Genomic DNA, 13,920 nt, shown 5'->3' with positions numbered 1-13,920 from the left:
ATTGGGTGAGAGAAATAAGGGATCGGTGGGGTGAGTTTCTTTTTTCTTTTTTGCTTTTATTTTAAAAAAATAATATTCACGTAGGACCATGAGAACAAGAGAAAAATACCTAACATTTTCTTATAATTTTAAAACAATTCACAGAAAGTATATTGATTGCATGTTCGTTTTTAAATCGCATGCAAGATGGTGCCGTTTTAAAAACACACTAATTTAAAAGTTAAAACTACGATTTTAAATATTAAAAACAACGATTGTTTTAAAACACTTAACTGAATTTTTAAAAATTGTGCTTTCAAATAAAGTATTTTAAAATCCTTATTTTTTAATAGTAATTTTTAAAATAATTAATTTCCTAAATTAAGAATCCACTTGTATTTAATTCACTCGTGGTCCATTGCAATAATGGTGAGGTAATGTCAACATCTGAATCGTTAAAAAATTTTTTATTTTTTATTTTTTATTTTTTTATTTTTATTTTTTGCAACATGTATCTTGTTAACGTGTGCCCTAGAGTAAATGTTAAGAAATATTTAATATTCGATAAGTAGTTGTCATATATATATATATATATATATATATTTCAAAAGGAAGAAATAAATCTGTCAACGGTTAATTGGTTAGGCATTTAGAGTTTCTTTTTTAAAATAGAAATAAAATAAAATAAAATATTATATACACATGATTAAGTGTCTGTTTAGAACATTTGGTTAATAAAAAAAATCCGAAATTTATTAAATAGGATAGTGGGAAGGGATTTGGAGTGAAAAAGTTACGTGGCTTTTTTATTTTATTTTTAGGGAAAATTAATCTGATTTCATTGATAGTAGTTAAGAGAATAAAAGCTCTTACAATTACAGAACATACAGTTCTGCAAGATCATAGCTGAAGCTAAAAGATTACACGTCAAAACATCGAAGATGTAACAGATCTTACAATGAAAAATCAATCTATGACGTCAAACATCCGCTATCCCAGCCCGATCTTCAGATTATAAAACAGATTTGCTAACGCAGACTCCTTCCGGGAGCATAAGAAGCCATTTTTCAGGTATGAGCAAAATACTCGCACCCAAACCATTTCCCTCTCGACCCAAAAGCCATAAACATTATTCACGTCTTCAGCCCAACGGCTAGGATCATAAAATAAAAACAACAATAACTACAACAAACAAACAACAACAACAACAGAAGACAAAAACAAAAACTCCCACAAGCAACAGTGGAGAAGTAAGGCATCGTAGACATCGCTTCTGAAGACACGCTTTGGCTAAAGAAAATGATCGGATCTAAGGTTGAAGAGACTAAATCTGAATCTAGATTTAGATCTACAAACTAGATCTAAAGCAACCCGTTAGAAATGGAGATCAATGGAGCCTACAGAGAAGACGCTGAACATTGCTACCATAAAAGGGGAGGAGGGAAGATCTAGACATTGATATTGGGTGCTGACATGGACCTTAGCGTGACAAATGAGACACATGTGGCACATGAAACACGTTAATTTTGACATTAAAGTGATAGAAAGACCAATTTAAAACTTGAGTAAAACCTAAGGGCTTTATTCTTGAAATTGAAAATCTAAGGACCAAATCCAAATCAGATGAAAACTTATTTTTTAAAAATTGGTATTTAAATAATGTGTCACCATTTTCAATGAAATTTATTGTTTTGGAAAACGTGTCAAACTCATGAGATGACAATACATTACTTGGAAACCAACTTTTGAAGAAAAAAAAAATTAAAAAATGTAGCATTTCTCTTATCCATAACCTTTAAAATGGTACATAAAAGTTATTTTACTTGATGAAAAATGCTATGAGTACCAAATTGTTTACTAAGACATGAGTACCAAATTAATGTGAAGTTTATTTATTAATACCCGTAACAGTTTTTTTAATTAATTGTTTTTATCCTCTTTAATTAATAAACTGCACATCATTTTAATATCAATCTTTTAATAAAAAGTTTGGTATTCTTAATATTTCTCTTTCTTAATCACATGAGAAGGTCAGCATAGATAGCCTTCTAAGCACATGACATGGGTGGAATTTTCTTACTTGCATTCACATCAAGCCCTCCTTCCTTACAAACTTCAATTAAATTACTTCTCTTTCCTCATCTCATTCTGCAGCTTGATATTTTAGATTGTTTTGTTTTGAAAAGAGGAAAAAAAAAGTGTTAACAATTATTTATTTAAATCATTCAATCATATAATATATTTTTAATATAGAACTCAATTTTTTTTTTAATTTTTTTAAATTTTTTATATTTACACGTGGATTAACGTTAACAACACAACTTCCCTTGCTGACTGACTTCTCCCAACACCTTTGGGTGGCCACACTTTATGGAATTTTCTCCGATGGGGATTGATCATTGTAATAGGACAAAATTCTAGCCCATTTTTTGGGGGCACATTCTCCCATCTACGTTGACTCAAATCCATTTTGTTTGTGAGTTTTTTCACATTTTTAAGAGCGGCACGCACACCCACATGATGTGCACTGTTTCAAGAAGTTAATTGACTCTAATACGTCTAGTTAGAGAGATAAACTGTTTGAGAGTTTTTATCAAATATATATTAATATACATATTTGAACACTATTTTAGTTCAAAAATCTAAGCTAATAGGTTTTGATCGATTTAGATATATTAGCCTTTGTGTAGTAAACAATAATAATTATGACTAATTATTTTTTGGACTGATTTTTTGCAGATGGGCTCTTCCATGAATTCCACCATTTTTAATGATGGAGTGGCAATAGCATTACAAAGCTGGCATCGCAAGGCCAAGAAGAAATCTAAGCATGGCCATCATTTTGAGACAAATTCACCAATTCACCTCTTGTATTACTATCAGCATGGCAGCCTCGACAGCTTGCACACCTCTCCTAATGATCATCTTAAGATGGAAGACTTAGAATTCCAAAGGAAACAAAGTGGACACAAAGACTATGCATTCCGAGCAAGAGAAGGAGATTCAAGAGCAAATTTTCATTCTAAAATTTGACGAAAATCCACATTAGCACCGCTAAAGTATTCAAAAAGTTAATTCAGCCACTCGAACAAGATTATTTTTGCAATAAGACTCGTATTGCAATAATATTATCATTTCACCCATAAAAAGTTTCACTTTAAATTTAATCATTCAATCATATAATATATTTTTAATATAGAACTCAATTTTTTATTTTATTTTTATTTTTGTATTTACACGTGGATTAACGTTAACAACACGACTTCCCTAGTTGACTGACTTCTCCCAACACCTTTGGGTGGCCACACTTTATGGAATTTTCTCCTATGGGGATTGATCATTGTAATAGGACAAAATTCTAGCCCATTTTTTGGGGGCACATTCTCCCATCCACGTTGACTCAAATCCATTTTGTTTGTGAGTTTTTTCACATTTTTAAGAGCGGCACGCACACCCACATGATGTGCACTGTTTCAAGAAGTTAATTGACTCTAATACATCTAGTTAGAGAGATAAATTGTTTGAGAGTTTTTATCAAATATATATTAATATACATATTTGAACACTATTTTAGTTCAAAAATCTAAGCTAATAGGTTTTGATCGATTTAGATATATTAGCCTTTGTGTAGTAAACAATAATAATTATGACTAATTATTTTTTGGACTGATTTTTTGCAGATGGGCTCTTCCATGAATTCCACCATTTTTAATGATGGAGTGGCAATAGCATTACAAAGCTGGCATCGCAAGGCCAAGAAGAAATCTAAGCATGGCCATCATTTTGAGACAAATTCACCAATTCACCTCTTGTATTACTATCAGCATGGCAGCCTCGACAGCTTGCACACCTCTCCTTATGATCATCTTAAGATGGAAGACTTAGAATTCCAAAGGAAACAAAGTGGACACAAAGACTATGCATTCCGAGCAAGAGAAGGAGATTCAAGAGCAAATTTTCATTCTAAAATTTGACGAAAATCCACATTAGCACCGCTAAAGTATTCAAAAAGTTAATTCAGCCACTCGAACAAGATTATTTTTGCAATAAGACTCGTATTGCAATAATATTATCATTTCACCCATAAAAAGTTTCACTTTAAATGTAATCATTCAATCATATAATATATTTTTAATATAGAACTCAATTTTTTATTTTATTTTTATTTTTGTATTTACACGTGGATTAACGTTAACAACACGACTTCCCTAGTTGACTGACTTCTCCCAACACCTTTGGGTGGCCATTCTTTATGGAATTTTCTCCGAAGGGGATTGATCATTGTAGTTGGATAAAATTCTAGCCCAGTTTTTGGAGCACATTCTCCTATCCACGTTGACTCAAGTCCTTTGTCTGTGAGTTTTTTAATATTTTTAAGAGTGTTATGCACACCCACACGATGCGCACCCGTTTCAAGAAGCTAACGATGATACGACTAGTTAGGAAAAAATTAATAAGGTAGTTTCTTCATTAAATTTTGAAATATGACCTATTTTAGACGCTTAAATGATATGAACGACTGAGATTTATGAATTTGAGAATCTCAAATTTAAAATGAATTTCAAGGAATCTCAATCCAACTGTTTGAGAGTTTTTACCAGGAGTATATTAATATACATATTTGAACACCACTTTAGTTCAAAAACCTACGCTAATAGGTTTTGGTCGATTTAGATTTATTAACTACTATTTTTCTTTATACTTTTTCAACGTAAAACTCAACACTTACAAGTCCATTCACGTGTATATATACACACGCGTGAATAGACTTGTAAGTGTTGAGTTATATATATATATATATATAATCATCGATCTCTGTGATCTCCTCAAGAGCCTGCTCAACATACAGTGTGATGGACAAATGTGAGTATGATGAACGTACAATGGCGGAAACTCCAACATGGGCAGTTGCGGTGGTGTGCTTCATGTTGCTTGCCATTTCAATCTTCATTGAACATATTATTGAAGCTACTGGAAAGGTAAATATTATTGATTAAGGTTGTATATATATTCTCTTTTGTTTGTATTGTTTTCTTGATTGATTACTGAAAATTCTTGCATGCTTTATATATTAATTATAGTGGCTAAAAGCCAAACACAAGGGACCTCTTCACGAAGCCCTTGAAAAGATCAAATCAGGTACCTCTATATATATATCTCACACATTAAGATCATCAACAAATGGTCAATTAATTAACCATTTTTCTTAATTTATTGGGTTTTTTTTTTTTTTTTTTTTTTTCGGTCAGAGATTATGCTGTTGGGATTCATATCCCTGCTCCTAACAGTGTTCCAAGAGCCCATTTCTGGGATGTGTATACCCATGAGTGTTGGAGACACTTGGCATCCCTGTATAGGTGAGAAGAAATATTCCGACAAAAGTGGTCGGAAAGTGCTCCAGTTATTTGATTCTGGCTTCAGTGGTCGTCGAAGATTAGCTACAAAAGGATGCGACAAATGCAAAAAGGTAAGCTGAATTTATAAGTTTGTTTGTTTGTTTTTTTCTAGCAGAGCTTTCATATATATGAATTTAGAGGGATGAGTTGTTTGCAGGGTAAAGTGGCCTTCATGTCTGCGTATTCGATTCACCAGCTGCATATATTCATCTTTGTCTTAGCCGTTTTTCATGTGCTCTACTGCATAATCACCCTGGCTTTAGGCACAACCAAGGTAGGTACTTTTTTAACATATATACATGCACAAATTGCAACCCCTTTCTCTTTCTCTCGAGATCTAAATTCTTCTTTGAATAGATTCTTGTTAGAATATATTATAGGATTTAATTTCAGCATTGATTGTAATCGGATTTGATGAATTCTTCTTGGAAATTGCAGATCAAAAGATGGAAGGCTTGGGAGGAAGAAACAAGGACACTTGAATCTCAAGGTCATATTGGTAACAAATCGGCTCTTCAAAAACTTGCTTAAAAAACAAAAGACTACTTCTAAGTGCTACAGTTTTTATTATAAGTTTTCTTATAGGCTATAATTGATGAAATAATTAAGAAGGTTTTTTTTTTTTTTTTTTTTTTCAATTAAATTAGTTAGTGACTGCTTTTAACCATACATTCTTTAATTATGTCACGTTAATTTGTAAAATAAATTATAGTAAAAGCAGTAGTAATTCAAACATCTTCTCATTTAATGAAATTAATGTCACTTATGGACTTGGTCAGGTGCTCCACAGAGTAGTCAAACCCCTCTCTTTCTTGGATAATGCTATGAACACAAAACTAAGTTACCGAAAGTGACTCACACTGTCAATCTATGCCGTTAAAGACTTGTCCACTTTTTTTATACTACAAAGTCAACATTAAAGATGACTTTGTAAATTGCTTTTGTGAGCAAATTTTGTATGAAAAAAAAAAGATTAATATCTCTTTTTTTATTTTTTATTTTTTATTTCATGTGTCACGATTTGCTGTTGCTAATTTAATTTAAAATAAATTGTAGGATTTTTTTATTTTTTATTTTTTTTATATAGTTTGGTAAAAGAGATCATATATGGTTATGGAAAATGATTTATATGATGCAGATCACGAGCGGTTTAGGTTTGCAAGGGAAACATCATTTGGACGAAGGCACTTAACCTACTGGAGCAAGTCAACGGTTTCCCTTTGGATGGTCAGTATTGAAATCCTATAATTAACTACTTAACTATGCTTGCATAGTTAGTTTGTTGCTTAATAATAATATTAAGTTAGTATATGTTTATATTAAGTTATTATATATATATATATATAAACATGTTTATATGTGTATGTATGAGTTAGGCTCACAAACCTTAATCGAGTCGGGCGAGTAAACCGAGTATGTATCACTTAATAATCAAGCGAGTTTCTACCGTCATGAGCCAGTTTCTGCAATCACGAGTCAAGTTAAGATCGAGTTTAAACAAACCGATTGTCGACGAGACTAGTTTATTACAACCCTATTTCTAGGTCTTAGTCCCGCAATTAAAGCAATTATCAATGGGTGAGGTGGGAGGAATGATAAACGATGGAAAATATCAGTCTCCCCCAAAATGTATGCCATAACTAATAATTGGTGGAGCGCTCTATATTACATGTTGGATTTATTTATTTTTATCTTAAGTACAATGTTCAATTTTCAAGATATCATTAGCGTAACACTCTAGTTTCATGTTGAGAAAAGATGTGTAAGTCACACAGAGTTAATAGTTTATAAGATATGTTCATTGGTGCTAAGTTGTTCCACATTGCTTATTTATTAGGTAAAATTGAACTTTAAAAGTAATTTTAAGGAAGTTTCAAATTGACTAAATGTGCCAACGTGGGCAACTCATCTTTTTAATATGGAACTAGGGTGTTACAAATTCCTCTCCTTAAAACCCCTGAAGTCACCATCTACGTGGAGAAATGTAGAAGAAAGGATATCCGCATCCACATAATGCAATTACTATCTACATCTGCACAGTCCTACATCACAGCTAAAAACATTTTTTGAGAAAAAAATTTGATGCCGAAACAAACGAAGCCTTAGTAATGAAACTTGTGTTTATTTTTCAATTTTGAAATTTAAGGGCATAAAAGGTTAGTTATGTTACAGTTGTTTGAAAACTCTTTTCTCCTCCTATCAGGTTTGTTTCTTCAGACAATTCTTCAGATCAATTACTAAGGTTGATTACATTACGTTGAGATATGGATTTATCGTGGTACGTTTAATCCACTAAAAGTCAGATTTTTTGTACATGTAGTTGGGAAAGGGATTCCAATGTTATTATGTTACATTATATGACTTCAGGCACATTTGGCACCCGGAAGTGAAACAACGTTTGATTTTCAAAAATACATCCAGAGAGCACTTGAAGCTGATTTTAAATTCGTGGTGGGGATAAGGTTGGTGCTGAAGCACTTAAAGGCCTTTGCTTCTTTGATTGATTTTTAATTATCTTAAAATTCCAACTTTACCTCTCATTTGCAGTCCAAAAATATGGTGCTTTGCAGTTTTATCCCTATTGTCCAACGCATATGGTAAGCTAAATACTACCTTTTGGTTATCATACTATCTCTCTTTTTAATGACGTGGAACCCTTGAAGGCAAGGCCACTTCCTGATATTCTTGTTGGGCAAACTCTAAATACACGACCTTGTCCGTAAGAACCGTGTATCGGTTGAGTGACGACTCGAATAACCGATGATATTAAGCAAATGAGTCGATCATTCGAGCTGTCCCTTGCGGGCCAAGTAGTGTTCATTCTTTGTGTGCCATTCTCATTTTTGAGCCCAAATATGTTGTGGGCTGCCTTAGTAACTACTACTGACTAAGAAATGTTTCCATCGATGTTTGGACAGGATGGCATTCTTATCTATGGCTACCATTTCTCCCATTGATTGTAAGCTCAATTACAGAAACCAACTGGTTTCCTAAATTTTTCTTTGTCCGGTTCCTCCAACCCATTTTAATAGCCAGGGTTTTTGGAGGAAAACTTTGTTCTTTTATCGGCTTTGTTTACAATCTAAGCTTTTGGGTTGTTGGTTTAATGGAAAATCATGTGGTTTGTTGTGATTTTACAGGTAATCCTCTTGGTGGGTACACAGCTACAAGTAATAATTACAAAAATGGGGCTAAGAATTCAAGAGAGAGGAGATGTGATTAAGGGTACACCTGTGGTACAACCAGGTGATGACCTCTTCTGGTTTGGAAACCCTCGGTTCCTTCTCTATCTCATTCACTTCGTTCTCTTTCAGGTATTTCTCAAATACATCAACAAATTACATATTACAGCCTCTTTGAGATTGCGTCGAGAAATAGAACTTTTGTTTACAGAAAAAGTCTAAAATAACTTTTATAGGAAAAAAGAAGAAGAAGAAAACCTCATTTTCAAGCTTTTCTCAAAATGCAGTTTTGAGTTTTTTTTAGAGCAAAAAAGTCAAAAAGTGCTTTTTAAGTTTTTACCCATCAGATCCATTTTTGCTTGGTACATCTTTTTATGTACTAAAAATGCTTTTTAAACTTTTTAACGTAATCTCAAACGCTTTCGAGCTCTCTGGATTCTAATATCAGCCTTTGGCTTTTGCCATCTTTGTCTTGACTTTAATTGCAGAATGCATTTCAACTGGCCTTCTATGCGTGGAGTGTGGTAAGCCTTTCACTTCTTTAATTCATTAATTCACAAAGTACTTAGGGACTGTTTGAGTTGCGTTTAAGGAGCCTAAAAGTGCATTTAATACTCAAAAAGTTCATTTAAAGAAAAAAAGTATCGGTTTCGTAAAAAATTTTGAAAGCGTTTTTGAGGATCCAAGAAGTCAAAAAATGACTAAAACGTACTTTTGGCAAAAACTTAAAAATGATGCTTTTGTCAAAAAATGCTTTTTGATTTAAAAGCTCTATTTTTCAAATGCAATCACAAACATGCTTTTAATGGTGTCTGTACTACGAAACAAAGTCCCATCACATGTGACATTGGCATTGCTCAAAAGCATCTACTTTTAGAATTTAGAATTAAGCAACAAGTGAAGCTTATGCTAAGAGCTTTCCCTAACTTTCCTGTCATATTTTTTCTTCTCTTTCAGTATGCATTTGGCATAAATTCTTGCTTCCATAAGCGCACTGAAGATAAGGTCATCAGACTCTCAACGGGGTGAGTTCTTTCACAAATGCACATCCATGGAATTCCATATGCCATGCATGGTGCCATTGTTAAGATGTAGTTATTTGGATGATTAATGTGTTAATTAAGTTTAAGAATTGCTAATGCTATACGACTTTGGCACTTTCTTCAGGATCATCACACAAGTTCTATGCAGTTATGTGACTTTGCCTCTCTATGCTCTAGTGATTCGGGTGAGAAATTAATGATGACATGGCTTCAAAGGTTAAATAATACAAATATAGAAGCAAATATATTAGCAAACAATACAAATCATTAAAAAGCAGTTTTCACATTTATATGAGAATATAAGAAAACACAATTTTTTTTAAAAAAAAATTTATGATGGAGAAGGGTTTTTCGGACCTACCTTTATAGAGTAAACCTCGAACCCGTGCATTGCATTCTCGAAAGTTTCCTTACACGGACCAGGGTAAATACCTGACTTTTGCACCAAGGGGTGTGGCGCCCTAATGGGGTGTTTGTACCTAGCAAGTCTCAAACTTGAGATCTAATGCGTGATACTCCCTAAGACCACAAGCCTCAACCACTAGGCGAGCCCTTTGGGGTTAAAAAAATAAAAGTAAAAATTAATATGCATAGCCTTTGACTAATTATTCTTTGGACTGATTTTTTGCAGATGGGCTCTTCCATGAATTCTACCATTTTTAATGATGGAGTGGCAACAGCATTAAAGAGCTGGCATCGCAAGGCCAAGAAGAAATCTAAGCATGCCCATCATTCTGAGGCAAATTCACCAATTCACCTCTTGCATAACTATCAGCATCGCAGCCTTGATAGCTTGCACACATCTCCTAATGATCATTTTGAAATGGAAGACTTAGAATTCCAAAGGAAACAAAGTGGACACGAAGACTCTATGCATTCTGAGCAAGAGAAGGAGATTCAAGAGCAAAGATCATCGCAATTGCCTCCATCACTAGGAACCATTCGAACCCAACACGAAATCAACGTTAGTCCGTCAGATTTCTCTTTTCGCAGATGAATAAGCAAACAAATGTCTCGCACCGGCCGCTCGAATGTTATACCTCAAGGTCTTGTGTTCGAGTCCGGACGGGTGGTATATTGTAAGCGTCTAGAGTTTACTTTATATGGGCGAGTCCGAATGGCCTATTTTATAAAGGTGGCATGTTATAAAAAAAATAATAATAAATATATACAAATAAGGCAACAAATAGAGTTTGGGTAATAGGAGAATTAAAGGTTAAATAATTTTTTGCCCGGGCCCTTGTTTTTTAACAACTTTATTTTTGCTCATTCGGTTTTCGTTTTTATCACAGCTAGTACCTCCGTTATGGATAAAGATGAAGATAATGCCTTTGTCTAACTTTCTTCTAAAATTTGACAAAAATTCACGGCAACACCCCTAAAAACTCGACACGTGTCCATATACATAATATAAAAATTAAAAATTAAAATTAAAATGATTAAAATTAAAACCACTCTCATTTTGCATCTTGGGGGTAACCACCCTCAACCCCAAGGGCACTTTTCCCCGAGATGATTAAGCTATATATTCTCAATAGCTAGTTTGAAGGTGATCATTTATGGGTGGCCGAACTATTCAAAAAGGTAATTCAGCTATTTTTTTGCAATAAGACTTGTATTGCATAATATTATCATTTCACCCACAAAAGTTTCACTTTTTTCATATTTGATCAACGGATTTACTTTCACGATTCACAAATCATGGCAAATATGTCCTTTATTCATTATATTATCTTTAATATCAAAATCTACCAGAACTACCAAAATCATCGGTTACGTCAACAGGATTGACATTGGGGCTCAATTTGTTAAGAATATAATAGATATTATTCTAGGATTATTTACTTTCTTATGGATTATAGAGTTTTTTTAGCCTACTAGGTTTATATTTTCTTAGTCTATTAGGTTACTTGCCTATCACTGACACTCATAGCCTCTCTATAAATAGAGGCCTTTTGTAATATTCTTATTTTAATCAGTCTTAATACAATATAGTCCAGTACATACTTTCGCTCTCTCTTCTCTCTCTCCTTCTTCCGCTTTTTAATATATTTAATATATATATTTATATATTTTACATGATATCAGAGCTACCACGCCAGTGTTTGATCCAAAGGGTGGATCAAAGGGTCTATAGATGGTGGCATGACAAAAGAGGACAGCTTTATTAGCTGAAGAGTTTCTTTTATCTTCTCTCAGTATCTCCCACGTTTGTGTTCTTGGATGCTGAGTAAAGAGGAGACAATTCAGTTTATTTTCCAGTGTAAGGCCTATACAGGTCTCAAAGCCTTCTTTTTACACACTTTCTTTTGCTGCTGCTGCTTCTTCTTCTTTTTTTTTTTTTTTTTTTTTTTTGTACACTCATGGATTTGACTTTATTTCAAAGATCATACCACTAGCTTTTACTTTTACTTTACTGCCTTTTGAAATTGGGTGATGATTTAATACATATAGCAGAGGTTAAAGACTTAAGTATATGCAACTTGGTCTTCCTTTTCTTTTTTAAATCAATAAATTGTTGGTGTTTGTGGTTACAAAGCATATGCATATGTTGCTTAGCTGTTTATTTTATTTTATTTTATTTTTTACCAATAACACAAGATTTGCAACTTCAATATAGTTCAATGGAGGCCCTTTCACTATTATGGGTGGCTAGAAATTGGGAGAGTACCATTTTTTTTTCTTCTTTTTTTGGGGCCAAGGATCATATTTTTCTCTAAAATAGAACTTTTGTCACATTATGGGTCCCATGCCTGAGTTCTCTAATTTAGCTGGCTACATATACTAAACAATTATTAAAATATGCATAAATTATCACAGATTTGGGTTAGGTCTAGTTTCAATTTGAACTGAATAGGTTAGAATTGAAACACGTGTCTCTTGTGTGTTGTTATAGGACACTTGTTCTAGTCCCAAAACATCTAATTGAAATTAGACCCAAGCTAAACTCAATTTTCAAATTAGGACGACGCTCACCGGATCATGATTTCATTAGGCCAATTTGGGTTATATGTTATTTGAAGAAATAAATTAATAAAGATTGTTAATTTTATTTTTTATAGTATGAATAGTGAATAACTAATCAGCCTATTTACGCTTCACATTAGAAGAAAAAAAAAAAAGGTTAAGTTGTCTATTTTGAGACAAAAAAACACCTATAATATACTCTATTATAACAAGATGAAGTTCTATATTAGAAATATATTATATGATTGAATGATTAATATAATATAATTGGATTCAAATTTATAAGCTTATACTTTTAGATTGAGTAGTACTTATTTTCTTTTTCTTTTTTTCTTTCTAAAACAAAAATACTAACAAACAAAATAAACTACAAAACACTCTAAATAAACATACATACAAAATTAAATTGATTTAATTAAAAAAAAAATTACAGCACCTAATCCCTTAAATAATATTTGGATAATATTATATCACAAAAAATTGGTCTTATATTTGGATAATGAACCGTTAAATATGTTGTAGGTTTTTTAGCCAAAATAAAAATAAAAATCAAAACTGTTTTCTTATCACCGTGGGTGCCTACAAATTAATAAAAGTCTGGTGGCATGGGGGGCTCAGAAATATAAGACCAAGTCCTTATTCCCAAGTTGTGCTTCCAACTTGACTTTTGATGTTTTTGATTGGCTTTTCATGGTCCAAACATTAATTTGGGAATAGTGATTGATTCACCGAGTAATTTCAAAGATAAGCTTTTCAAAAAAAAAAAGAATATCTGAATGAATGCAATGCCAATTGAATAATTTCAATGAATTATTCAATACTCTACCTAATTCGGCCACCCAATAAATAAATTAGGTCCAATCATTTGAATGACAAGATCAAGTTGCTAAGTAGAGTTAGTTTGGAATTGCATTTGAGAAATATAATTTTTAAGTAAAAAAATATTTTTTTAAAGCTTTTGTCAAAAGTGCGTTTTACCATTTTTAGGCTTTTTGAACACTTAAAAGCGCTTTCAATTTTTTTTTACCAAGCGGATACTTTTTTTTCAAACTGATTTTTTTTAGTGTTAAACGCACTTTTAGGCTCCTCAAATACACACCCAAACAGGCCCATAGCGTGGTTATTTGTAGCATTTGGTACGTAGAAATTAGTTTTTGGTTGAAGGGTAATTTTTTTTTTTTTTTTTTTGCACAGAAAAGGTCGAGAAGGATTTCAAACTAGAGATGTCCATTTTATGAGACGTGATACTTAGCTACCCTTTGAATAAAAATGCATGCTTCCATATATTTGAATAAACATTATAAATAAAATGTAAAATGCATTTGTTCTAGCTAGATGAAGTTGTTTTCCAGG

General features: G+C 32.6%; 1 protein-coding gene across 2 annotated transcripts; it reads left to right on the top strand.

The window, feature by feature from the left end:
• The first annotated feature begins 4,819 nt into the window (after positions 1–4,819).
• Positions 4,820–11,156, top strand: LOC132186048 (MLO-like protein 6). Of its 2 annotated transcripts, none has more exons than XM_088517297.1 (15): positions 4,820–4,958; positions 5,061–5,118; positions 5,229–5,446; positions 5,533–5,649; positions 5,814–5,865; positions 6,514–6,602; positions 7,579–7,653; positions 7,743–7,837; positions 7,923–7,972; positions 8,294–8,334; positions 8,516–8,689; positions 9,046–9,081; positions 9,515–9,582; positions 9,725–9,785; positions 10,232–11,156. In XM_088517297.1, exons 1-15 carry the CDS (start codon positions 4,833–4,835, stop codon positions 10,595–10,597), a joined length of 1,626 nt encoding a protein of 541 aa, XP_088373423.1. In that variant the 5' UTR covers positions 4,820–4,832; the 3' UTR covers positions 10,598–11,156. The 2 variants fall into 2 exon arrangements, with proteins under 2 accessions (XP_088373423.1, XP_059455813.1); XM_059599830.2 differs by having other exon boundaries at positions 5,814–5,874.
• The last annotated feature ends 2,764 nt before the right edge of the window (positions 11,157–13,920 follow it).

Source organism: Corylus avellana, chromosome 6 (genome assembly GCF_965113065.1).
Source record: "Corylus avellana chromosome 6, dhCorAvel1.hap1.2, whole genome shotgun sequence".
NCBI classification, from domain to species: Eukaryota; Viridiplantae; Streptophyta; class Magnoliopsida; order Fagales; family Betulaceae; genus Corylus; species Corylus avellana.
Note: the sequence above shows the minus strand (reverse complement) of the source record. Positions and strands in the feature narration are given on the sequence as shown.